The sequence below is a fragment of the Channa argus genome, chromosome 10 (assembly GCF_033026475.1).
Source record: "Channa argus isolate prfri chromosome 10, Channa argus male v1.0, whole genome shotgun sequence".
Lineage (NCBI taxonomy): Eukaryota > Metazoa > Chordata > Actinopteri > Anabantiformes > Channidae > Channa > Channa argus.
In genome coordinates this window covers 14,020,679-14,048,248 of record NC_090206.1, presented here as the reverse complement: position 1 = coordinate 14,048,248, position 27,570 = coordinate 14,020,679, and the positions used below count along the sequence as shown (strand labels likewise).

The 27,570-nt window shown below is 37.5% G+C and overlaps 1 protein-coding gene across 1 annotated transcript in view; it reads left to right on the top strand.

The window, feature by feature from the left end:
• The first annotated feature begins 3,728 nt into the window (after window positions 1-3,728).
• LOC137133992 (protein diaphanous homolog 1) overlaps window positions 3,729-27,570 on the top strand; it is an 87,772-nt gene continuing 63,930 nt past the window's right edge. The window contains exons 1-4 of the mRNA XM_067518269.1: window positions 3,729-4,009; window positions 4,351-4,476; window positions 26,291-26,317; window positions 27,290-27,454. Of these exons, the coding sequence (XP_067374370.1) occupies window positions 4,378-4,476; window positions 26,291-26,317; window positions 27,290-27,454 (291 nt within the window). The 5' untranslated portion in view covers window positions 3,729-4,009; window positions 4,351-4,377. The remainder of the gene's footprint in view (window positions 4,010-4,350; window positions 4,477-26,290; window positions 26,318-27,289; window positions 27,455-27,570) is intronic.

Here is a 27,570-nt window from a genome sequence, read left to right as displayed (position 1 = left end):
TAAGTAATTCCCTTAAACAGAACATGTGTTTTGGTTTGTTTCGTTTAATGTCAAATATTAATTTCACATTGAGCTAAATAACAAGGTCCAATAGGCTAATGTTCAAGGGTTCAATAGTTTAAACAATACAGGGACTTCAGTCTACTTTTTCCCATTATTTCTTATGCCACTGCTATTCTAACATGTAGTTTATCTGTTAAGGGATTGAGACAGTGATCCTGTTAGACATAAGTGTAACTTATATTTTTGCAATGACATGTCCCCAGGCATTATCCAGTTATACCAAACAGAAAACGTTTTTTTTTCATTTTTAATCGATGATATTGCATTAGACATACTGCAGGACACACATGCTGCACAAACACGGGGTCAGTAGGCCCTTTAACCTTATCCGTGTCTGCTCTTCCTCCAGCCGACGGACACAGCCGGTGAGCCGGCCGGGCGCCATGCTGAGGCAGATTCTCCTCAACTCCACCGAGACCCAAGACTTCGACCTGGTGCTCATGGCCCAGTCTTCCACGCACGCTCCCTCCTCTCTGAACGCCTCCCACGGGGGCTCGGTGAATGTTGCCGCTCTTTTGAGACCAACCACGGGGCGAGGTGGGGGAGGGCTACGGGAGGGCGAGCTCCACAAACCGGATCTGATCACCTACATAGTTATGTGCCTCCTGCTCTTCCTGTTGGTGCTGCTCATTGTGTTTTTCATCAACTGCCAGCTCCGGAACTCTTTCTTCGCATCCATGCCATATGACAGGTCTCTGAGAGAGGCCCGGACCTCCTACAAGTAAGACTTGACAGCCCAGGACAAATCTATGGGTCCTGCTGCACGCATGGACTCATGAAGTATTGGCCTTTCCTGGACACAGTGGATGGCCTAAAGACCTAACTTGAATAGTCAGGGCCTCGGAGATGCCAAATATAGCCCTCGTTTTCAATTCCCTAACAGATAAGCCTTCGACTGTTTAAAGAGATAAGAGGTATGTTTGGGGCTGGTACAGGTGGAAAGACAACAACATAATTCCTGTTAAAATTTGTGACTTCTGCATTTTCTGGTAATCAATAAATGAACAATCCATCATCCCGTGCAACCTACTGTGTGGTTCGTGCAAAGCACTTTGCAAACAAATAGTTAATTCTCTTCAAATCCCAACTTGTATTCAGTCATTTAGTTGCCTACAATTCTGCAAATTTGACCAGACAAAATGAATCTGTGTATCAATGCAAACGTGAATTACGTCAACATAGAATGGGTCTAAAGTAGTTTGTGTATAAAATATTTTGTATGATTGTAATTTAACTATCATGTCTTGTGAAATTATGCAATCAACGCGCATCTTCCACCCTTTTGTCCATTGTTAGATGGTGATTAAATGACAGAATGTAGATCTCTATTGTCACATAAAGATATTCAATGTGCTGTAAAGTGGCTGTTTTCTTGGTTGAATGTGAAGGGTGATGCAGAATGCGATGGTGCAGCTGCTGATGCGAGGGGCCAACTGTTAATTATTTAATGCGTCCGCAGAGGCGTTTATACCAGTGCCATAGGGCTGCAAGCCTTATCGTGCACTTTCAGTCTTAATTAACTTCTCCCCTCACAATTTATAGCGACAATATCCCAAAAGAGGGAAGACTCGAGGCTTAAGTATATGAGGAGTCTTGTGCGATAAACCAAACTGTTGTCGGTTTCAGTGCCACCGGTGATGCACAAATCCTGTCCAATCTTGTTGTTGGAAAACATCTTTCACATACCAAGACAGATAGATGACCCTATAATCCTGTGCTACTGGGTGTGCGTGCAGTATGTGTCTGAGGGGGAAGTGAAACACTGCCTTTTTTAAAGTATTGACATTGTATCTCGAAATTATCAAATCATGCAAATACTTGCTTTTTGAGAATCTCTGAGATATAAAATCCCACTGAGATGAGTTAAACATGATGATTACTGTTTTACGTGTGCTAATCATAACATAGTCTGGATTTGAGAAGCACTGACATGAGACATAGAAAAAGGAGAAAGACATGACACACTGGCCCAAAATGTTGGACATGTAATGACCAACTAAATGTTATTCGGAAGATATTCTGATAAAAAAATGGGTAAATTGTTTAGCACATTCAGAATATGACCAGTGCATTTACGAGTTAAAAGAAATAATTCCAGAGAACAGCTTTAATTTTACCTCTTCACTGATTCATTTTTTGTACCCGAACTTTGGTTTACATGTGCATCTCATTTTGGTGACACTGTTGGGCCTGTCGTTTTATTCTTAACCACTTGGTGGCGGCACAATTCTGACTATGTATGCGCACAGTCTGATTAGGCGACATTGAAAATGTGATAAAACGTTACTGTAAGAAAATGAAAATGACAACATCAGGACTAAATAGAGGCAGACATGCAGCAGCATTACTCGTTTTATTATTTCACAAATGATGGGAAAGTTACAGATGAGTAACATTTTATTTGATCATTTTTGTTGTAATATCTCGGAGTAGATGTCAAGTTTTCTGGCCAATCCTACATCTGAACGTATTAAGAGTCATGGACACAAAAATTGGTGTCACACAGAGACACTTTTTTATAATAGCCTCTGGTTATATATTGCTGACAGGGAAACAGTGGTGAGCATGTAAGACAGATTACTGCACAGCAACTACTCATAAATCACAGGCATCTCAAACTTACAGCGTTTAGGCTACATACTGTGAATATTTTAATGTTAAAAATGAATATGCTTGAAACTGAATCTAAATTGATTTAATATTTAACTGTGAAACAATGTGGTTCCTTCTAGTATTAACAACTGATTAAACTCGAGTGAATTGAGATTAGCCTACTATTGTAATTAAACATCTGTGATAGAATTTATATTATTATACCAGGGGTTTTAATACTCATATTCCAAGTTATATTAATATTCACACATTATTATTTACTTGTCTGTGCTGTCTGTTGCTGGTGGGCCATCCCACTGTGCATTTTACAACGTCTTTTGGTTTTGGACTTCGGTCTCTTTTCACATTCTAGAGTATGACACCTATATTTACTGTAATACAAGTTCCTGTTTAGCTGTAAACACAAGTCTTCAATCGTTGTGCACGAGGAATACTTTTTTTTATTTAAATAAAACTTTATTGAACTTTACAAAAATTACATACGTGTAGAGGTAGAAATACACATTGTAACAACAGTGAGAGAGACAGAGAAAACAAAAAACGTGTGTATGCAGAATAAAAGGAAATAACAATAATAGGTGTTGAAATGTGTGGAATGAAAAAGAAGGCACATTAAGTTAGATGAGGCTTAAATTAAAACAAGAAGTACCGAAATATATCGACATCTATCTTCCTTGCTATGCTACTGGACTTACGTTTTAGAGTGCTGAACAATTAAAGTAATTGATAAAACAAACAAGGGAGGGTTTGCCTTTTCTCCACTTGCAACAATGTATGTGATATTTCGCCATAACGATAACGATGTTAACCATGTCTGAAACAGAAGTATTCAAATTGTCCATATAAAACAAAGAGGAACACAAACTTAACACGGCATTCTCTCTCAGTCTAACATTTCTGGCATTTTGGATAGTTTTGATTAGTGACAAATGAAAATCTTGTAATTCTTTCGTAGAGTTGTGCTGACCTCTCAGCTCGGTGCTATAAGTCCGTTAAATCGTCTCAGGTGAAGCTGCGGACTTCAGGCTCCTCCTCATGCCCAAACAGGAAGACCCTGCCGCTAAAGACGTACTTGCTTCCCTGCTGTCAGTTAGGGGCTGAAAAGTTAACCAAACTTGTAGCAGTTATGGAAGCTAATGTGGGAGATTTTGTTGACCCGAGTCTGCAGTAATATAAACTCTTTTCCCGTATTGTTGTTGCCGAAACAAGTCCGTAAAGTGGGAGAACTGAAGTTTTGTGTCGACGGAGACGTTACCTGCTGTAGCAGACCAGCTAGCTTGGCTAAAGCTACAGTTAGCCTAGTTGGTGCCGGAAACTTTTCGGAGTTAAACGTGTGAGGCTTCAGTTTGTTTTGTATGTGCATATTGGCAGCACAGCTTTCTCGTTTGTGTTTTGTACACGAGACAGGCTGTTTCGTACTTTTCATCCCGAGGACGTGGGTCTGTGCTTTGAATTTCCCTCCTTCAGTGATACAGACAAGCGGCTCGGCGTTCTTGGCTTTCAACCAAATCATTAGCAACGCTGTGCTAATTGTGGCTAGTTAGCTGAGGAAGTAGCAAAGGCCCCCGGGAATTAACTGCCCTTTTTGTACAATAAACAAAGCCGTCTGAGTAAGAATTTATTTTAGTCGAGAGCGTGTGGATTAACGGTACACTGGTTTATTTTGATACCCAGATCAAGAAAACGGATTAACTTATCAATATGGATCCAAACTCGGGAAACTCTGCATCAGCAGCTGGTTCCAAGAAAGAGAAAAAATCAAAGAAGAACTACGAGGATGGAGATGGCAAAAAGAAATTTGTAAGTACCACTCAGGTTAAGCTTGGCGCACTTTTATGATCCGTTTGTCAGTTTACATCTCAGAGGGTTACATTTCCTTCTTCTCATAGAAAAATGAAGCTCAAAATAATGCAACAAATTACAAACTGGAATTACATGGAATTACTTTCTAGAGCTGTGCAATAGCTGTCAGTATTGCATAAAATGCTAACCTTCAGGATTCACAATTTACATCGAAGTAAGTGTCAGCAAAAGAGGAAGTAACTTTGAAGAGTTGCACTGGGCAGTATTCTCAAGTTGTGCAGTCCTCACAGATTGCAACATGTCAAACACATGGGTCAGGTCTTACAATGTTCTTAACACATTTTGAAAAAGTTGTTAAGAAAGCAAGACATCAAGCTATTCATGCATTCTGAGTATTAATTGCTGCATTCTGTTCTGTTTCAGACAAACTTGAAGGGAATCATTGTATTGAGTCAAATAAGTAAACCAAATATCTATGGTTAGGTGTGGCATTCACGCTTTGAATGTTATCAGGGTGACTTAAAGTGACAGCATTTTGCCTTAAAGGGAGCAGAGTAGTAAGAGTCACTGGTAGCAGTGCCCTTTCTCAGCCAGGCAAACAGTTTTGTAACTTAATCCCCTCGCCATGTCTAGCAACAGGTGAAAACCGATCATGTACACACAGACAAATGGTAACTCTAGAGGATGCAGTGAAGCCACATCTGATCACAGAGTAAACTGTTATAGTCCACACACACATTAATGTAAAAATGGAGAGTTTTCCGACCCTATTATTGTTCCCATGGACAACCCCCCTCGTTTAAACTACAAGGTGCCTTCTATCCTGCTGACAGGAATGAACACAAACAATTTCTAAGAACACCCAGTTACATTTAGAACAGTTTGTTCAGGCTTTTTATGTAAATGGTACCATCTGAATTCAATAGCACCTATACTGAACAGCAGGAGTAAAAGATTATAGTTAAAGTTTTGAAGTTTAAAGGTTTTGATGACAAGAAGAGGCACAGTCAGCACTCTGGGGTACAATATTTTCCAAACCTTATGCTATAAATATATGCTTTTGTGCTATTCCCAGCTTTTGAAAAAACATTTTGTGCCATAAATTACACTCAGAACAAGATGAAAAAGGATTATAATGAATGGTATAATTTTAAAGGAGTATTGATTTACTTGGTTGGTAGGGCTATAAGTAAACATGAGTCAAAAACATCAACCAATTGTGCAATATCTTAAAATAAGTCTGCATACGCAAGTCTTTGTTTGTGTAAGTCTGCCTGAAATGTGAGAGAATGTCCGAGTGTGGTGCTGCCCACCTTACAGTGAGGTATGTCCCTGACTGCCGACCACCAGTAAGTCTTAAATTCAAACCTGTTCTGGTGGAGTTATTATACCAGTCTGAGTTTAGATAGGGGTAAAAGTGTGTGGTATTATCTGTGTTGTACTTCATCTGCAGCATGACATAATCTGTCAACTATTGTGTCCTTGACATGAACTCTTCTATGACTTCATTGCTGTCTGCTTTCAGCCTTTTTTCTGACGTCAGTGAGCATAACATGTTATGTGCATGAAATAGTGATGTGCAGTCTTCACTTAGTTTAGTATTTACTATTTTAAACCAAAATCATCCCTGAGTGAATGTTTTGCCTTATACTGATAGGAGCAATGTGTCTGTGTTATACACAGTCTTTTTTTTGATGCAGTCACAGTTGAGAATAGATGGGCAATATGTTTTGTGCAATTGTTTTAATGCGGTATATTGTCAGAACAATTTCACTGACTTTTGCTAGGTTTGGCACAAAGACACATTTTAAGACTGTTTGTAACATGCAAAACAAAAGATAGATATGCATTTTTGTTATTTCATTAAAATAAGAGCCTCTATTATCTGCCTCATCATCATTAATAGCATTTAATATAGTGTAACTCCAACATCAACTCATAAACTTTTGTTTATAGACTTGTTCCACAAAACCATACTGGTGTAATGTTGTTCTCTAACATATCCTCTCCTTTTTGTTGCTATGCTGGGCACTATTTTAAACATTGTTTTTTAAATATATCTTATATTATTTGTGCAATGTCTCTGGAGAAACTGAAACATAATTTCTTTGTACAGTCTAAGTCTCTGCTACATGTAATCATGTGTGAGTCTGTTGGTGTCTTTCTGTTCCTTCACCGGCTGTTCTTAGGCGTATAAAACCTGCGATTTACATGAATGCAAAACGTGTCACTGTGCTAGAGGTACTGTAGCTGAGTATCACCCAGGTGTTGTGTTTTTTTTTTTTTTTTTAAGGCCAAAAGCAGGTCATTTTTACTGTGCTTCCTGAATCACTATCTGTGTTGCTCAGGCTGGCACAGTGTGGATTAGCCAGGGATCACTGGCTTGGACAGTTGTTTGGGATACAAGGTGAATTGTACATCAGAGTCACGCTCTGTGACATTGTTGATTTTCTCAGGTTAACTAATTTTTATATATTTATATATTTTTCCTTTTAGGTGGGAGGTTTGCCGGGAAGTATTTGACTTATTTTCTGGTGTGCATGAGTATGTTGTCTATCAAGAAGACTCCTTGCATCTATCTGATCCTAATTGGCTGTTGGAGGTTTCTAGCAATGCATCTTTTGTTTCCAGTAAGGGTTTACCAGATTTAAAGCTTCATTGTAGGATGGCTTGCATTGCATTAAACTGCAAATATTGCCAGTTCTGCTAATCCAAAAAAGTGCATTTATCATTTATGATAAGTTATATTTAATTTCCCACATTAAGGCTAGCTTGCAGATGCACATTATATTTTCTATACCATTGTAGCTGATATGATACAGAAAACCCTCGAGCAAGTGAAGCAGCACATATTTCTTTCACTTATAATTGTCATAGAGGTGGTTGCTGACTTGCTCTTGTATCTGACAGGAGCCCACCAGATGGATTATTTCTATTACATGAATAAATGATAATCCATTAAATTTCATTTGACTTTGTGAAAATAAGTGAAGAACTGCATTTGTGCTGCAGCGGTTGAAAAACCACAGTACACCCAGGCACTATCAGTCAAAACATGGGCAACTATAAACCCATCAGGCTTTCCTCTGTGTCTGTCTGGTTTGAATGAGATGGCGTTTCTGGGATTGGTGTTCAAGTCATTGCCACTGGGCATAGGTTTTAGTTTTGAAAGCTGGTTAATATGTTTATGTTTAAAGTCCGATGAATATGAAAGATCAGTGCACCTTCCTTCAAGCATAAATTGCCATGTGCCTTTGTGCAGCAGTGCACCTACTTCCTGGGGGAACCACCTCAGCAAATGCCTAATTTAAGATAACCTGAATTATGTCAGTCGGGTCACAGTCTAACTCAAAGTGTCTGAGCCAAGTACAATATTTAAAATGTTCTTTGTTGTACAAAAGGTCCCTATTGCCCTGTTTTCTACGTATGTCTGTTCTGTTCCCATAATGCTCTCATAGACCTAGGTACACGCAGTTTCCCCTTCTGTTCATCTCGGCAAGAAGAGCATACTGTGAACTGTAGACTAGAATGACTGAGTGCCTGCATGAAACTGGAGTGTCTAATATACCACTAGTGGCAGGGGCTCTTAGTTCAGAGTGAACAGGAATGTTTTAGAGAGCAAGGAAAAGTAAGTGAGCCATCAATGAGCAGAGTCAGGGGAAAGTAGATAGAGCAGAAGACACAAATTGAGGAGGAAAGAAGGGATGAATGTGTGACAGGAAGCAAAAGAAAGTGGGGAGAAATGCAATGTATGAGAAGCAGTTTCCCCTAGAAAATTCATGCAAATAGAGGATATGGCTTTCCGCGCAGACTCTAAAATATTTTGTTATTTATTTCTTGTGCAACACAAGACTTTTGGTTGGTAATTTCCAAGTAAAGATCAGGTAAAAACAGTTACTTCTGTAAAATTAACTTGATGAGACATTTGATAGATCAGCATGCAGAGGTGTGTTTATGTGCGCTAGAATATTAAAACATTCAACATGTGATAGTTGTCATCACCCTCAAGTGAGGTTAATGTCTTATCTAGACAGCAGCAATTAGATGGCACAAAGACACTTTTTGGAATAATCCTCTATGAGTGAGCACGGTTATTGTTTTCTCTATTCTTACTGTACCTGACAGAAATAAAATCAGCAGCTGTTGACTCAGCTCAGGAGTGCATTTGGTTTGGTCTAAGACCTGTTGTGACTGGATAGGAAGGCTGAGTTTTGTAATAGAAGTGCTGGTTTAACATTTTGTTGAGGCAGGCTAAGAGAGGAATGCAGTCACTACAACACTCAAATACCATAGTTGGAATGGAATCTCACCTACACCTAGATGGTTGTTAAGATAGATGGATAGATTTTTTATTTTTTTTCAGACATCAGTGCTCACATCAGACTGGACTCTATGAGCCCTGTCTTAAATTGGCTATATAGTTATTATACATTTCATATGCAGATGGTGGGTCCATGTAATGATGGGGGCCCTAACATGTTGCTTAAGGCAACAGATTCCCCATGCTTGCAAATAACTATCTTTCTAACACTGCAAACATGAACAGTAACAATCCAATAAGCAGCCGTGTTTTATATGAGGTCTTTGATTTTGTTAGCATAATTTCTTGCATTTTAAGAAATTATACAATTAATAAAAGAAATCCATTGTATGTTGGAATACTTAAATGTCCAAAATATTGTATTTGACGTTTAAGAAACTGAAGAAAAGGTATGATTTGAAATAAATGTCCTCTGTAAAGTAATAAATGAGCATCGTTTTTTTCAAGACTATGTTTTACTTTAAAATAGACACCTAATTCTGCATTTGTGCTTTCAGCTTCAGCATGTTGAAAATATCCTCCCTTTAAGTGTCATTTAGATGCCAGAAGCTACTAGGGGCCTTCTTTCTAGGTAAAACTTGTTTGCTCCCCCTGGTGTCAGTCTGTAGAGTTTCTCAGAATGGCTTTCCTTATTTGAGTTATGGGGTGGAGCCATCCTCTGTTTTTTTTTTTTTTTTTTATATATATTATGCATTTGAGGGGCACAACAAAAGAGGGATTCAGGGAGAGATTAATTGCACAGCAAGCAAGCATTTGCTTATTTCCCTCAGTGTTCTCAGTGTCTGTGATGCTGACTAGGCCCACATCATTGCTGTTTCAGATATATTGAGAGAGAGAGCTGTTCCATCTGTGTTTATGTACTGTCAGGTTAAACATTGTGTTTGCTGATAAGCCCATGTTAGATGAAGTATTAAAGTATAAAACAAACAACAACAACCAAAAAAAACAAACAAAAAAAAAACAACTGCTACATACTATGGCTGATTGATCCGTGTTTCCCCTAAGATTTCATGTACGGTGTCAAGAAGATGACATAAGTCCTGCATGCCCACGCAAAAATATTACTTTATGTACAGTATTTCTTCTGCATCATAAGACCTTTGTTTGCTGCAAAAACTGCAATTTTAACTCTTCAACAATATGAAAAAAACAAAAAATTTCTCTTTTATTGCTGTACTTAATTTTTCTTTTTTGAACATGGCAACATAGTATGAAAAGTCCCCTACAAGAGCTCCCATTTATTTTGTATTCTCCTACTGGCTCCCAAGTGCTCTCCTTAAATCCTGTTCTTGTGGATCTGCAAAACATGAAGATTTGTGTTTGTTTAGTAAATTCTCTAAAACTCTAAGCCACAAATTGGAACTTAGGCTACCATGGATAGTCTGTGAACATAATGCCTTGTTTCCAAAGATTTTGTATACATATGAAATCCATGGGGGGAGGTACCTAACAAAGACTCTCTAACGCAAACGATTATTTTTTTTTTTAAAGGTGTGCATATTGGACAATAAAATATTTTTTAAAATGCATGCCCATCATGTAGGCATGGTGGGAGATCTCGTTAGCATGGTGGTCCGCCATGCCTTGACCATTATAGATAGAGAAAAATAATAGAATTAAGTTTTTCTTTTTCTTTGAGCTATATGGTGATTTAACTTTATATTATTAGATATTAGAATCGAGTTTTGACATTCGAACATGCTTGAGACACAAGTTTGTACAAAACTCTTTTTATGCGGCATATGACAGGTTTTTGGCATTGCTGCTTGTCTGTAACAACAATATTGCTTGAAATGTCCCACAATATTAGCAAGACTTTTTCAAAAAGGCAGTATTGTGAAATTATATATATTGTTACATCCTTTATTTATTTGGAAATTAATTGACTAAGAAAATCATTATTCATTGTAAAATTGCATATGCTGTTATAGAAAGTTTAATCAATTTTGCCTACTCTAGGTAACTCTTGGACTTTCTGTGAGTGGATGCTCTCCTGACTGACTGCCTAAAGGATAAGCTATGCGGCTGCTAAAAGAAGCTGCTTGTCTGTTTGTGCCAGCATGAACAAATACACAGAGGGCATAGATGGGGTTGCTGTCTAATTAGTCCAAGCCCCAGTGACAGCATTCTTTATGCCTAAAGGGGAAAGCAGTTTTTGCTTCCATTTCTAGCATACTGACACAATGTCATACTGTCACGTAATAAGATAACTGGTACATTATTTTTTAGTCTGCAGTGTATATTGTGATTTTAAGTTCTGCAGTGGCAGGAAGATGAATAATTGAGCGAAGAGGACATAAATCTATGTGCAGCTGTCTATTTTGAGTCATGTGTGATGTTTGTGATCAGAAAAATCTGGTCTTCCTCTCTGTTTGCTTAGAGACATGTATGTTAGTTTTGTGCCATTCAGAGAAGCTGTAAATGTAATACAGCATTGTCATTCTTTGTATTACTTATTTCCCCTTATTCAGAAGTACTCTTGACAGTTGCCTTTGTGCAAATGTAGCGTGGAGCTCTTGAAAGTTTATCACAGTTTTATCACTGTCAGTGTTACCTGCCTAAATGTTTTTCAGTCCCTCATTGAGTGTAAAGTTTGTTTAGTTGAAATGAATGGTTATGCTTGTCCAGCTAGTGTTCTGTCACTTGTTTGTTCACAGCCACCTTTGTTAATGTCAGAAAATTGACATTTTTGGCTTCCCTTTTCATCTGCATTTATCTGTTTTTCACAGGATATGAATATATGAAACACCACATACATTTAGTATTTAACCTACTTTGATAGTTGAATGTTTACTTACACTATTGTTCATATGCTCTTTTTTTGTTAACTGTTACATCTTACTACTTCTTGAATTTTCTAGTTGTGTATTTGTACATGCACAGGTTGCATGCATACACACATGTTGATTCATATCATTTCTCAAATTCTGAAGGCTGTGAAAGGAAGTTGTGCTGAAATAGCAAACAGGATACTTTCTTCTTTGTTCCATTACTGCATACCTTTATGTCTCTTATTCCCTCATTTCCATTCATTGTGCAAAGAGGCACCATTGGGCTAGTAAATTTAGTATATTTATGAACAAACAGTGCATTCACCCCCTTCACTTTGTTCAGTTTTTTTGTGCCTGCTGATACAGTTGTTATAATTGTTCTCATTAATCCACATTTAGTACCCTATAATCACGAATTAAAAACAAAATTTTGGAAATGTATGTAAATTTATTACAAATATCATATTGGTCTATGTATTCAGACCCTTTGCTCTGTACTTTGTTGAAGCACCTTGGGCAGCAATTGACAGCCTCAAGTCTTTTTGGGTATCATACAACAACCTTTGCACACATGGATTTGGCATTTTTCTGCCATTCTTCTTTGCAAATTCCCTCTAACTCAGTCTAGTTGGATGGGGACTGTTGGTGGACAGAAATCTTCAGGACTCTCTAGAGATGTTTAATATGGTTTAAGTCAGGGATCTGGCTGGGCATTCACAGAGTTGGCCCTAAGCTACTCGTGTGTTGCCTTGGCTGTGTTTTTAGGATCATTGTCATGTTGGAAGGTAAACCTGTCGTGTAGTCTGAGATCCTGAGCACTGTGGAAGATGTTATCATTGAGGATGTCTCTGTGCTTTACTCCATTCTCCTTTCCCTCAACCCTGTGTCCCAGTCCCAGTTGCTAAAAAACACCCCCACGGCATTATGCTGCCACCACTATGTTTCACTCTAGGGATGGTATTGAGCAGGTAACAAGCAGTTTGTTTCTTTTTGAAGCCCACTGAGAGCTGGAACATAGACCTGTAGACTGGTTCTTACAGATATGATTGCTCATTACAGCATGTATGTTACTTGTTGCGTATAGGGGGTTTAGTTTGGATTACCATGTCACTCCTCTTCTGTGACTCTCCCTAGTCTACCCCTTACAGATTACAGCTAATCTTGTATTGCGCTGCGTATTAACACCATGACTATAAACAGCATGGGCCCATGTAGTGCCCTTACAACTTATTGTGTGGAGAAGAGAGATAAAGGAGGAGAGTCTGTGCTTGTTACTAGGAATAGAGTGAATATTAAAACATACATTTCTGTGAATGCAGATTAGCTATTGACAGACCCTGCAGAATTGAGTGGTGTGTGAAACTAACCTTAAATGTGTCACCTTAGAGCCACACCTGTCAATTTTTTGTAATCAAGTATTCTTTATTATTTTACCAAGTAATATGAGATAAGAGCTACATTTGCTTATTAAAGCACTACAGAAAATATACAAAAGTGAAAATCAGAAATGTCTCATAAAACAAATAACTAATTGGTATCCTCTTTAGAAAAAAATTACATTTTATGTTGCTTAAATTGCAGGCAATACCTGTCTAAACTTATTTAGTGCATTTAAATGCCATTTTTTTCCATCTTTTTATGATGACAGTCGCTTTAAAGACCAACTTCACCAATTTTCATTTTGCTTTCTATTGTCTTAATTTAGGGTGTATATGTACAAAAATGCTTTTAATTTTTCATCTGACTCCCCTATGTTAAAATATTTATCTGCTTCTAGCTGATAAACTCCTTCAGATGACATCACCCAGAGGTGTTTTTTTATAATTAGGAGTAAAGATGTCATCTAAGGCAGCTCTTTAAAAAGCATGTTTCCCATGATTACAAACTCCAAAGTATGACCAATGAGATAACATAATCTGAACTGATGGTTCCTCCAATTGATGTAGCTGAAAAATGCCTCTAGATAGAAGTAGATATTTTAATATAGTGAAGTTAAATCTTAGCTTGTCTAATGGCATTTAGCTACATGTACTACCCAAACTAGAACCGAAAGGTGTCCTTTAATGATATATCTTTAAGTTTATTTTCCACTAAGCATCTGCTAAATAAGTTGAAAGTGCGATATTTCTATCTGATTTTAAATTGAGTAAAAGAAACCTCAAATCAAAATACTCAAGCAAATGTAATTAAGTAACATTTTCCACCACTGATCTACAGAGGCCTACAGGTAGAGTAGCCTAGAATAAAAACAAACAACCCAAAAAACATTTAATTAACTTCAAATATGTAATTTGCCTGTGGTGAGATTAGAGAGATTATTAAGCAGTAAACCTAAAAACACCCAACATGACAGAAGCTCTCAAGAGGAATCAACATGCTGAAATGAAAAATAAATGAACAGAGCTGAACACATCCACTTTGTTTCACTGTAGAAATCATGGATCTGCGTGCAAAAGCTGACCCCTTTGCTGATCATAGTTTCACAGCAGAAGAATTACAACATTATTGAAGTTACCAGAGCTGTGTGTGTATAAAGGGCACATCTCCTGTCAATCTGGAGAAACACATTTTAAAGTTTGAAACTTTTCAATTTTGGATATGGTTAGAGTTTGTAAAATAAATTGTCACAAATTATTGTGACCTGCAGTTGTGTAACAACAAGTTTACCCTAAGGTAATATGTGAACTCAATGATAAAGTAGTAATGGTGTTGGTTTTAAACTCTTTCAGCTTTTGCACAGCCTACAATGACAGGCAAAGCGAGTGATGATTAGTTTAATGAAAGTCAGAAAGCGATGAATGAAATATGTAATAAAGGCACTACAACCCTTTGTTGAAGCTTGCTTCTCTACCAGCATGAAGAGAGAAACAAATCAACAAAAACATTTGTCTTGGCATCAATTGAAACAGCCCGCGCAAGAATGTTGTATGTGTTGGAAACACAGTTTCTATTCATGTCAGGCAGTGTTTGGTTATTGGTTCTGAATCAAAATTATAATTAGCAAAAGTTAATTTAATTATAATACACCAAATGACTTCAGTTTGTTTAGTAGTTCCACCATGCATGTTTCCATGCGTGTTTCCATGCATGGTGGAATTTAAGAGCTAGTCAGGCCCCACATGGCATGTATGAAAGTGCAAACTTAGCCCAAATATGCTACAATGCAGATTCAGCCAGTACAAATATTCTTTCATCTTTTAAAATTAACAATATGGTTGACTAAAATACAGTACAATAATGAAAATTAAATTGGTGCAAAGGTTTGAATACCCCCAGATAAATTAATAACTTTTATTTCTGATTAAGACACATTTGTACTAACTGACTAGCTGTACTAGCTGCGCATTAAATATTAATGACATTTTTTTATCTTCAAGTGAGGAGAAATATTTTGCATAATTCAGTTGTAAATCCTCAATTTCAAAAAGAGGCAATAAAGACATGGGTAATGTTCAAAGTTGTTCTAATAAAATTTAAGGTGGATTGATTGATTCACAACTTTTACTTATGCATTGAGTAGCATGTAAGAAAACGTTCACCTTAAAGCAACTTCTTTGTTTGCATCACTATGCTGCTGCATCCACACTGTTTTTCAAAGATAAAAAAAGGCTCTCTGTGTGCTAAAAAAAATGATATATTACACTATATAAATGGTGGTGCATTATGTGAAATGATACATGCTTTCCAATTGTCACATGATGTATTTTGTCATATTGTACAGCCCTAGTTGGCAGAGTAGCAGCTTCAGAGTGTTGAGCCTTTTGAGCATTTTGGAATTACCCAGAGCTAAACACACAATCCCCATAATTACATGCACAAAATACAATAGTGTGAGATGGATGACTGAAAACCTCCACTGTAGACAACCCTTCAAGCAAGTTATAACATCTTAATACCATAAGTAAAATTTTGTTCAGCATGTGTTGTGTAACAGCATGTTACTGGATGCCACTTTTTATTGACAGAAAGCAGAAAAACCTGTTGTTTTTAGAATCCTCTCCATTAGCAGTCACTTTCAAATAAGAAAAAGGGCCCTACATTTTAAATACATTTGCTGTAGTAGTGTAGTTACCTGCACCCACTATAAATAAGTATTGGTTGAAATGTTCAAGTAGTGTGTAACTAATTAAAATGGTGTTTCATAAAATGTGAGAATAATGAGGAATGCAGAATTCCAATACTTGTTTCTGAACACTAATAGCGTATTTCTAGTTCATTATGAACATTGCAAACACAGATCCTCCATTGTTATAGAATCTAATAAAGTGTTTTGTTTTTTTAAGTCTAATGTTGGCTGTATTACAGGAATGGTATTGCGTGTATTCCTTTTGTAACATGTTATATAGAACAATCTATACAAACTACTTTTGTTCAAACTAAACATTTCATTTCTCAATACTGTATTTTGGGTTTCTTTTGTTGTTTCCACGTCTAGTTAAAGAGGGTGAATGTTTTTGGATAGGTGGGGTTAGGTGATCAGGCTAGCAAGGTAGCGAGTTTCCATGTTTCCAGTTTTGTTTTGCTACATGAACTAGTGGAAATCTATATATGTCAACTAGATTGTCTCACTTCTCTTCTACAGAGGTTTGTGTCACTGTATAAAGATGTGGTCTCTACATTGCCAGTTTTGTCAGCTGTTTTCTAAAAAGAAAATGCTATTTTGTTGTTAATGTTGGACCTAAATTTATTAAAGGGCAACTTCATCAATTTTCAACTTGTTCCCCATGGCTTTAGTTTAGGTGTAAATAGACAGTAATGCTTGTAATTTTCTCTCTGACTTCTCTCTCTCTCTCTTTTTTTTTGGATAATTCTCTTCTTCTGGCTGAAAAATGCCATCACCGAGTTTTACATCATTAGGAGATCATGTTATACCATCTGGGGGAGAACCTTGCAAAATGAGAAACATGGCAACAGTGGCTTCCCTTGTCTAAGTTTTATTAGGTGGGGTGGTTGGGCTTTGTGTCTCTTCATTAACACAGTAGACCAAGGACAAGGAGCAGTCATGCAGAAAACATGCCCCAGTTGGACCTACATACAATATTGTCACATTACACTCCAGCACATCTTGGGTCAACTGGTTAGTGCAGCTTAGCCTGAAAGATTAGGAAATGACTGAGCTCTAAAGGGTTACTCTCAAAGGCTTTGTAATGTTATTACGCTGCTTGTTTGGGGACATTCTCTGTTTTTAAAAATCTCTCTTGCTTGTTTCGCCACCTTTTGTGTTTATCACTGCCACAAGTTTCTTGGAAATTGTCCTGGCATGTATCAACATGTGACTTCAACATTATCATACCTGACTCTTTTACTCCATTCTTTACTTGACCATTTGTTATATATCAAAAATTATATATTTTTACTGTAGAACAACTGAGTTTGTATGTGTGTAATATTTCAGGGTTGTTGCTGATTTCATGCTTCAGCCTGTACATGGAAGAAACTCTTCAGCTTTGTCTGGGTGTGTCTGCCTTAGTAATGCTTCCCCCTGCATGATGTCATAAGTACATAGCCATGGCAACATTCTAAGCAATAATAACTTGGCCTAGTTAACAATGTTACACATACCACACAACACCCATGTCGCTGTATCTTACAAGTCATCTTTTACCTCAGTTCAGTGGTAAGAAGTTTGACCACCTGACCACACATCATTAATCTAATATATGTATTAAACCCACTTTCTTTAAACACATATAGCACTATTATTATTTATTGTCCCCGCTTTCCTCCACACTCATACACGCAGTACCTCACCTCTTTGGGCTCCATACATTATACCCCTATCCCTCACCTGTAACCTACTTTAGGAATTTTTTTCATTTAATACATAGGAATGTTGATAATATAACATTGACACAGCTAAACTGTAAATGTCCTAAGGTGACTACAAGGGATGTTTCTGCCTTTTATGTATGCAACCTAACCATAAACATAGCTTGATTTGGAATGATTATCTGACAAAACTGTAGGTAATTCACTCATTTTCCTGTAAAAGTTGCCACTCTGCTTCCTGCCAGTCTGAATTTACTTTTTCAGTCTTGCTCTGATTTACATCTTCCTCACTACTCTTAAGACCTGTTGCTTAAATAGATTAGTGAAGGTACACACACACACACACACACACACACACACACACACACACACACACACACACACACACACACACACACACCTTAAGGAAAGTCTGTAACTGGCTCATGATATCACTGTCAAAAGCCAAATGTGTCTGCTGATTTGTGTTCTCTTCAACTGTCACATCTCAGAAACATTTCCATTTTCTGTCCTTATTTCTTTTTCTACTTTTGTCACGACAGTGTAACTATGCTCCTTTTGGAACACTTATATGTATAGTAGTATAGTGTTTTATTTTATTTATAATTAGCATGTGTGTTTGTAAGGGGCTTTTTGCCAAGGCAAAGCAGAGACTCTCTTCAGCACATAAAATTGGAAAGCAGCAATCAGGGCACATCTCTTGACTTATTACTTTTGAAAACACTCCTTAATTAAAGCGTGCATGTAATTATTGAATTTTAATTTGTCTTCAGAGTTTTATACATTAAGTGCTATGAATGAAATTTTATTTTTTTTGTTCAATAAAACAGAATTCAAATATGAGGAATGCCAGGTTAGGGTAGGAGAGAGACAGTTACGTTTTCAAGTTAACATAGTACATTGTTGTCTAAACATAACACTGTCTAGGCTAAACAGACATGGATCTTGTTCCTTGCCTAAAGTATTTTTGTGAGTAAATTGAATACAGTATCTTCTGCTTTATGTTCAGTAGTGGCCCATATAATAACATGACCAGTAAAGATGGTCATGCAGATAGAGATACTTTTGGCTTATTGTTAATCCTTAATGTACTGAGGGAGCCTGCCACATGCACACCTTCATCTAATCAACTCTTTGTGGCTGAATATGTGAATAGGCTCATTTTACAGGCAATATGTGCTTATAAAGCTGTATGAATTCTAATTAAGGAGTTGTTTGAGTTTGCTGTTTGGCAAGTAGAGAAAATCCTTGTAACCCCATAAGGAGGGAGTTGTCAGCATTGCTTTTATCAGTTTATTAGTTTATTGCAAAAGTGACCTTTTGGTAAATAAAATGTTATCAAAACATCTGAAAAGTGCCTATCATAATTCCCAATGAACTTTTTTACAAAATTGCATGTTTTGCTCAGTTAACAGTCTGCAGCTGGTTGTGATATTTGAGATATTTGTAGGACTAGCATATACTTTGCATGATAAATTATCGTTGCATTTACGGTTCCCTTACACACCACTCACAGGTTTATTTGACACGTTAGTCACAACTCTATCTTTAACACTAGTTGAACTTGTCTGAGTTGTTTAAAAAGTGAAATCTATAAACTATAAATTTTCACAAGTGTTTTTTTTTTTTTTTTTGTTCTCCTGTTTATTGCAATAGCTTTCTTTCTTACACACTCTTATTCAGTTTCACTTGTGATTACACAGAATGCACTGTGCCTACTGTCAACTGTATATTTCCGTTCTGTGGGCTGAAAGTGTGTATTACAGTTGTGTGTGTGTGTGTGTCTGTGTGCGTGTGTACATGGGTTAGGAGTCTGTTATTTAATGGCAGCTGTGTGAGCGGAAAACACCCTTATCTTGACCGCTGTCCTTATTTTCAGTGTGGCTTCTGTTACTGTCCCTCTTTGTTCATCCTCTTTTCCTCTTATTTTCCTGCTACAGACAGATGACAGATGAGTTGCCTTAAAAGGAAAGCACACCTTTTTGTGAGCATGCGGGGCACAAGACGGCATAACAACTACACTAAGGTTATTGCAAAATCCATAAAACAAATGTATTTATACAGCAAATGTATTTATACTTGCCTCTTTCAATGGGTGTTTGCCCAGTCAGGCCCATCATGCTAGAGGTTTGCAAGGTCAACATATGAACAAACATATGCTCCTATCCAGACAACGTCTCTTTTAGGGAAGGCCTTGCATATTTCAGCAAGACAATACTGCATCCATCACAACAGCATGGCTTTGCAGGAGAAAAGTCTGGGTGCTGAACTGGCCTGCCTGCAGTCCAGACCTTTCACCGATAGAAAACCTTTGGCACATCATATAATTCGAAATCTGTCAATTAAGCCCAAGGACAGCTGAGCAGTTAATATCCTGCAAGACAAGAATAGGACAATATTCCTCTCCTAAACTGGTCTCCTCACCTCCCAGACATTTAAAAAAAGATTGGATACTACGCAATGGTAAATATTGCTTCGCTCCAACTTTTTTGATTTGTGTTGCTTCCATCAAATTCATAATGAGCTAATATTTTCCTTGAAATGTTAAAATGTTGGTTTCAAAATTTGATGTTATTTTCTATTGCGAATAAGATGGGTTGATGAGATTTGCAAATCACTGCAGTCTTTTTTTTTTTAAGGATTTACACACAGTCACAATCTTTTGTGGAATTAAGGTTGTGTTTAATATTTCACTTACTGCCAACCGTTCAGCAAACCTTTTAGAAAGTCCTGTCAGTTTAAGTAATTACATAAGAAACCTGTCTGGGTGTAAAGGACTTTTTTTTTTTATTGTGCTTTCTTTAGGGCATCCTTGAAGATGTTTTTTTTTTTTAATTTAATTTTTTTTTTTGACAGTTGTGTCTCTACTGACAACGGGGCCATTTTGGGTATTGCTGAGCATTGCATTCAGACCAGGGTAGCCAAGGATACAAGGAACTGCATTTTTTAATCTTTTAAAGATATCATAAATCACAAAATATTTTTTTTATTTAGAGCTGAGAGGCAGTGGGTAATATCGGGAGGCTGAACAGAAACTGAGTAGGAGATTCCCTCTCTCAGAAGAAACATGTAGTGCTTTCATTAGAACAGAATGCTGTCAAGGTGTTCACTGATTGCATGAAATTTTTATTGAAATTGGTTTCAAGTTGATAAGTTTGAACAATTACTGTACAATATTGAACCTAGTTTAACTTTGTAGCTATTCAAAATATAGGGGGTTGGTTCTGGAAATAAAAAAACAGGAATGCGGGAGCAAACAGTTGCAGGCTTTTTTTTTGTACTCACTTTTTAATCTTTTGTAAAAATTTATAATTTTGCAGGAGTTGGTTTATGCACATGCTATTACCTGGGACCTAAATTATTAAAATTGATAGCTAAGTTTGTTAATAGTTGTTAAGATGGCGCCGGTCGGATGGCAGCCTGTTACAGCATCTACTTAGTTGTTCTTAGTTATTAATATGTTTTTTAGGTTTTGTTCCTAGCTATTTTCTTAGCTAGTAGTGTTATATTTATTATTTTAATATATTATATTTTATTTTAGTTTATTGGCCGGCTGTAGCTCAGTTGGTAAAGGCAGTCGTCTCTGGGCAAGACACTGAACCCCTAACAGCCCTTTCCCATCCCCACCTGTGCAGCTATAGCTACGGCTATAAGTTGAAGTGTCTCTGGGCAAGACACTGAACCCCCAATAGCCCATTCCCCTCCCCAGCTGTGCAGTGCCTGTCCAAGCCCGGTAGAAATTGGGGAGGGTTGCGTCAGGAAAGGCAAGGACAATGCTGTGATGACCCTGAACTCACGGGATAAGCTGAAAGGACAAAAAAAAAATTAAATAAAAATATTGTATTTTATTTTATTGATTTATTTAGCTATCAATTTATCTGTGTGGATGACAAGCTGGATTGGTCCAGTCACGTGGAGGCAGTGTACAGGAAGGGAAAAAGACTGTACTTTCTGAGAAGGCTAATATTTGCAGACCTTGTTGTGCACCTTTTATCAGACTCTGGTGGCCAGTGCACTGTTCTTTGGTGTGGCCTGCTGGGGGGAGGGTGCTTGCTTTACGGATTGAACAAACTGATAAAGTGAGCAAGCTCCATCATTGGGGCTGAGTTTGACTACGTTCAGCATGTAACTGACGTGAGGATGCCTAGGAAACTGAACTGTATCTTGAGTAATGAGTCTCACCCACTGCATGACCCGGAAGTGTTTCGGCAGAGGAATTTCAGCCATAGACTTATGCCACCACAATGCTGGACTGAACGCAGCAGAAAATCCTTCCAGCCAGCGCCAGTTGGTCTTAAATAAATAAAATAAACCATAAAATTCGCTCATTGAACACACAGGCAAAAATATAAAAATTGTGTAAATGATAATTTTGTTGCTATTTTTGTCTTCCTGTTTGTTCTAGTGGGCCGTTGTAAGAAAATAATTTCCAGCAAAGGATCATTAAAGCATTATTATATTCTATTCATTCTTCTGTTTTAATACCGTGAGGTTTTTGTGTACAAACTGTACCACACAGAGCCTAGTCCTTTTCTAGAAATACACGAGGGGAATTTTTGTGATACTAATTTAGTTACAGATATTCTCCTTATATATGTTGATGTTAAGAGCTGTGTGTGGACCTGATCTGTATGCTTTTCTATCATCTATGAAATTGGCAGGAACATTATTGGGTGCAGCCTGACATCTACTGGCCAAAAGATGCTAGTGTTCTTTTTTGTTCTTTGCAGTTTTATTGATATACCCCCTTAGCTGCCTCCTGATTGTTGATAATTGTTGACTGCTGTTACTCTTCGATGACTAACAAAAACTGCCTAATGAATGCCTTTTAATCCATAAATATTTTGAATAATTGCGTTGAATTATCACAGTGATAAGTTTATAGGGTTTTCCTCTGTCCTGTCAATCCCTTGCAAACTTAGACACTTTTCTGAGTCTGTTTCAATTCAATTCAATTCAACTTTATTTATATAGCGCCAATTTACAACAAAGTCATCTCAAGGCACTTTACAGAATAAAGTCCAGACTACACAAGTATGTAGAAGCAACCCAACAAATCCCCCTTGAGCAAGCCCTAGGCAACAGTGGAGAGGAAAAACTCCCTTTAATGGGAGAAACCTCCAGCAGAACCAGGCTCAGGGTGGGTGGCCATCTGCCTTGACCGGTTGGGGTGAGTGGAAAGTGGAGAAAGAAAAGAAAAGAGCAACGAAAAGCAACAACAAAAAGCAACAACAAAACAACAAGAAAAGCAACAACAAAACAACAAAAAAGCAACAACAAAACAACAAAAAAGCAACAACAAAACAACAAAAAAGCAACAACAAAGCATCGTACAGGTTGTAGGATATAGAATTAATGGTATACAGTGGTGACAAGTAAATGTATAGAGAAAAGCTAGTTCAGGTTGAGTGAGCAGTTTAACTATAAGCTTTATCAAAAAGGAAGGTTTTAAGCCTAGTCTTAAAAGTAGAGAGGGTGTCTGCTCCCCGAATTTGGATTGGAAGCTGGTTCCACAGGAGAGGAGCTTGATAGCTAAAGGCTCTGCCTCCCATTCTACTTTTGCAAACTCTGGGAACCACAAGTAGGCCTGTATTTTGGGATCGAAGTGGTCTAATCGGGCGATACAGAACTATGAGATCTTTTAAATATGATGGAGCTTGACCATTAAGAGCTTTGTATGTAAGGAGGAGGGTTTTGAACTCTATTCTAGATTTTATGGGAAGCCAATGAAGAGAAGCTAGTGAAGGTGAAATATGATCTCTCTTTCCTAATCCAGTCAGCACTCTTGCTGCAGCATTTTGGATTAATTGAAGGCTTTTTAGGGAGTTATTAGGACACCCCAGAAGTAGGGAATTACAGTAGTCCAACCTAGAAGTAACAAATGCATGGACCAGTTTTTCGGCATCACTTTGAGACAGGATGCTTCTAATTTTAGCAATGTTCCGTAGGTGGAAGAAGGCTGTTCTAGAGATTTGTCTTATATGTGACGTAAATGCCAAATCCTGGTCAAAAATAACTCCAAGGTTCCTCACCGCAGTACTGGAGGCCAAAGTTATGTCATCTAAAGTAACTATATTGTTAGACAGCATATTTCTCATGTTTTTAGGCCCAAAGAGGATGATTTCAGTTTTGTCTGAATTTAGAAGTAGGAAATTGTAGGACATCCAGGTCTTTATGTCTTTTACACATGCTTCAAGTTTGACTAATTGGTTAGTATCTTCTGGTTTCACAGATAAATAGAGCTGGGTATCATCTGCATAGCAGTGGAAGTTTATGGAATGTTTCCTAATAATTTTGCCTAAAGGTGACATGTACAGATTAAAAAGTATTGGTCCTAACACAGAGCCCTGTGGAACTCCATAGCTAACTTTGGTGCATAAAGAAGAGTCATCATTAACATGAACAAGTTGGAATCTGTCTGACAGATAAGATTTAAACCAATGTAATGTGGTTCCTTTAATCCCAAATCCATGTTCTAGTCTCTGTAATAAAATGTTGTGGTCAATGGTGTCAAATGCGGCACTAAGGTCTAGTAAGACGAGTACGGACACAAGTCCGTTATCTGAAGCGAGGAGAAGATCATTGGAGACTTTTACCAGTGCTGTTTCTGTACTGTGATGAGCTCTATATCCTGACTGAAAGTCTTCATACAAATTATTCCTGTAAAGGTGATCACATAATTGTTTTGCAACTACTTTTTCCAGGATTTTAGAGATAAACGGGAGATTTGATATTGGTCTATAGTTGGCTAAATCACCTGGATCAAGACAGGGTTTTTTAAGTAATGGTTTGATTACAGCAACTTTATAAGCCTTTGGTACATAGCCAGTTTCTAAAGATAGGTTAATCAAATCTAATATGAAAGTGTCTATTAAAGGTAGAACATCTTTAAGCAATTTGGTTGGAACAGGGTCTAAAAGACATGTTGTTAGTTTTGAGGAGGCGATAGTTGAACTTAGCTCAGTGAGATCTATGGGTGAAAAACAGTCTAAGATGGAGTGGGGTCTTATTGAGGATTCTAGAGCTGTTGTACATGAAGATCTATCTGTAATATTTGTAGGGAGGATCTGGTGAATCTTTTCCCTAATGGCTGCAATTTTATCAGTAAAGAAAGTCATAAAGTCATTGCTGCTCAAAGTTAAGGGTATACTAGGCTCAACAGAACTATGGCTCTTAGTCAGCCTGGCTACAGTGCTGAACAGAAACCGGGGGTTGTTCTTGTTTTCCTCTATTAGTGCGGAATAATATGCTGTTCTGGCATCACGGAGAGCTTTTTTGTACATTTTTAAACTGTTTTTCCAGGCTAACCGGGATTCTTCTAAATTAGTGGAACGCCACTTCCTCTCTAATTTTCGTGACGCCTGCTTTAAGCTGTGCATTTGTGAATTGTACCATGGAGGTCGGCTCCTCTGATTCACTGCATTTTTTTTCAGAGGGGCAACTGTATCTAGTATCATACGCAATGAGGCTGCAGAATCGTCAACTAAGTAATCAATTTGTACAGGAGTAAGATGGCTACTCACCATAGTATTGACACATGGTGGTGAAAAAGATGAAGAGATAATTTCTTTAAAAATATTCACAGCATTTTCAGATAAACATCTGCTGTAGTGGAATTTTTTCCTAACTGCTGTATAGTCCGTTATTGTAAATTCAAATGTTATTAGAAAATGGTCAGACAGAAGAGAATTATGAGGAAATACTATTAAATTATCAGTTTCAATGCCATATGCAAGTACAAGGTCCAATGTGTGACTAAAACAGTGAGTGGGTTTATTTACATTTTGGGAAAAACCAATTGAATCTAGTAATGAATTAAACGCAGTGCTCAGACAGTTACTGTCAGCATCTACATGAATGTTAAAGTCACCCACTATAATGACTTTATCTGTACTAAGCACTAAATCAGATAAAAAATCATAACATTCTATCTAAAACTCTGAATAAGGGACTGGAGGACGGTACACGATAACAAATAATAGTGGTTTTTGAGTTTTCCAGTTTGCGTGTGAAAGGCTAAGAGTAAGGCTCTCAAATGAGTTATAACTATGTTTAGGTCTAGGAATTATTGATAAGCTAGAGTGAAATATTGCTGCTACTCCTCCACCTCGGCCTGTGCATCTAGGAACATGATAATTAATATGACTTGGGGGGGTTGACTCATTTAAACTGACATATTCTTCCTGCTGCAACCAGGTTTCAGTGAGACAAAATAAATCAGTTTGATGATCATTTATTAAGTCATTTACTAACAGAGATTTAGAAGAGAGAGATCTAATATTTAATAATCCACATTTAATAGTTTTGGGTGTTGGTTCAGTATGAGCATTAGTCTTAACTTGTATTAGATTTTTATGATTAACTCCCCTTGTGTTCATTGTTGGTTTAAAAAGTTTAATTGGTCGTGGAGCAGACATAGTCTCTATGGGGCAAATAGCAGTGTGGTTAAGATCATAACATTCAGCAAAATAATAATATTCCCTGTGTGAAAAATTAGAGTCCATAACAGCTGCATTTTGTCTGCTGGTAACGTCAGATTCTATAAATATCTCGGACTGTTTATACCTGTGGATGTTGTCGGGTGTTGGAGCGGAGGATGCAGGAGAGGTGAGCACATCAGAGCCACAGGTGTTTTCAATGGTCAGTCAGTCTCCGGAGACTGCGACGCTGTGGACAATGTTCTCAGTCAACATCCGTGATCCCAGAAAGTTCGGGTGCAGTCCATCTTGCTTGAAGTACTGAGGACGATCCCAGAAAAGATTGAAATTGTCTACGTAGAAGAGTCCGTGTGCGGAGACTTGTGGTGTTTCATAGTTTTTTTTCTGTCTAATCGATTCTTTGTGTTTTTGTTCTTTCATCTACCCTTCCCTACATTTCCCCTGCTTTCTGTTCAATTTGTTTCTTATCTTTCTATGTTGTATTCTTCCTTTCATCGTTTCATCTTTTACAGACCCTCAAGCGGCTGTTTCCTGATGAGGTAGGTTTGTTATGCGTTGCCCCTGTCATTTGTAAATTTGAAAATTATTTTTCATTCAATGTTGCATCACTTTCTTTGAGCTAATGCGCCATAACGCATGTTCTTGAGTACTTTTGTTTTGTCCTGTGCTGTGTACTCTCCCTTGATGTGCAGATTTTCACCATGCACACTAACAGATTGAAATTGTTGGCACAGGCTAGCGATACCTTCAGCAGTAAATTTCCAAACCCATACTGTATATACCGATAGATTATTTTTAATGAATCACTATGTATGTCCACTAAGCCACCATGTGCCAAAGTTACCAAAACACTAAAGTTAAAAATTTTAGTTACTATGTATAGCCATCACCCTATTTATTTTAAATTAATGAGGTGGCCAAAACATCAGTACAACCTCTTCTTACAATGTACTCCAGTAAGACTCTGCTACCCCTTTTTGACATGAATAGTAGAAGTGTCACCTTTCTGACACTTTCAACCTAAAAATGAAATTATAAGTTTGTAAAAGTAGAATTCATGGCAGAGCCACTGTATTGAATTGCATTAAATCACGCAGTCATAATATTATGCCTGATCTGTGTCATTTAAACCATAGGGGGGAAAACTGTAAAAAATGTATTTTATGTTCTGCACCTGCCAGTATTAACTGCATGCTGACATTGTTTGTGGCCATGTTTATTACCAAAAACCTTTGACATCTCTAATCCCTAATCATTGGCTCACATTGTTGAATAGTGTCTACAGTTCGATATAATAAGTTACATCCTCAAACTAAGGAGGGTTTAAAATTTATTAATTATACTTATTCTAATAATTACCATTAGTACTAGGTGGGTGGACCTATCATCAAACTGAGTTGATTATGGATTTTCACCTCATTCTGTCACCTAACGTTATGGTTAACTGGCTTCACTTGGCATTCTTCCCCCCAGCCTCCCTTCTTTAACCTTTATGTTGTGTACTAATTCAGTTGGAGCGTTTCACCAGCATGAGAACGAAAAAGGACAAGGAAAAGCCAAACCATATGCCAAGTCAGCGACACTCTTCAGCTGCCAGCTATGAGATCAATGCACAGAGCGCAATGCTGCATGATCATTCTGATGAATATGTCCTGGAACTCTTCGAACAGATGCTGGTGAGAGGCCGAAGAAATAAATAATGTGAAGTCTGCTCATGATTCTAATAAAAACACCCCTGCGTATATTTTTGTTTCTGCATCTATACTCTTGGTACTGTATATAACTAAAGACT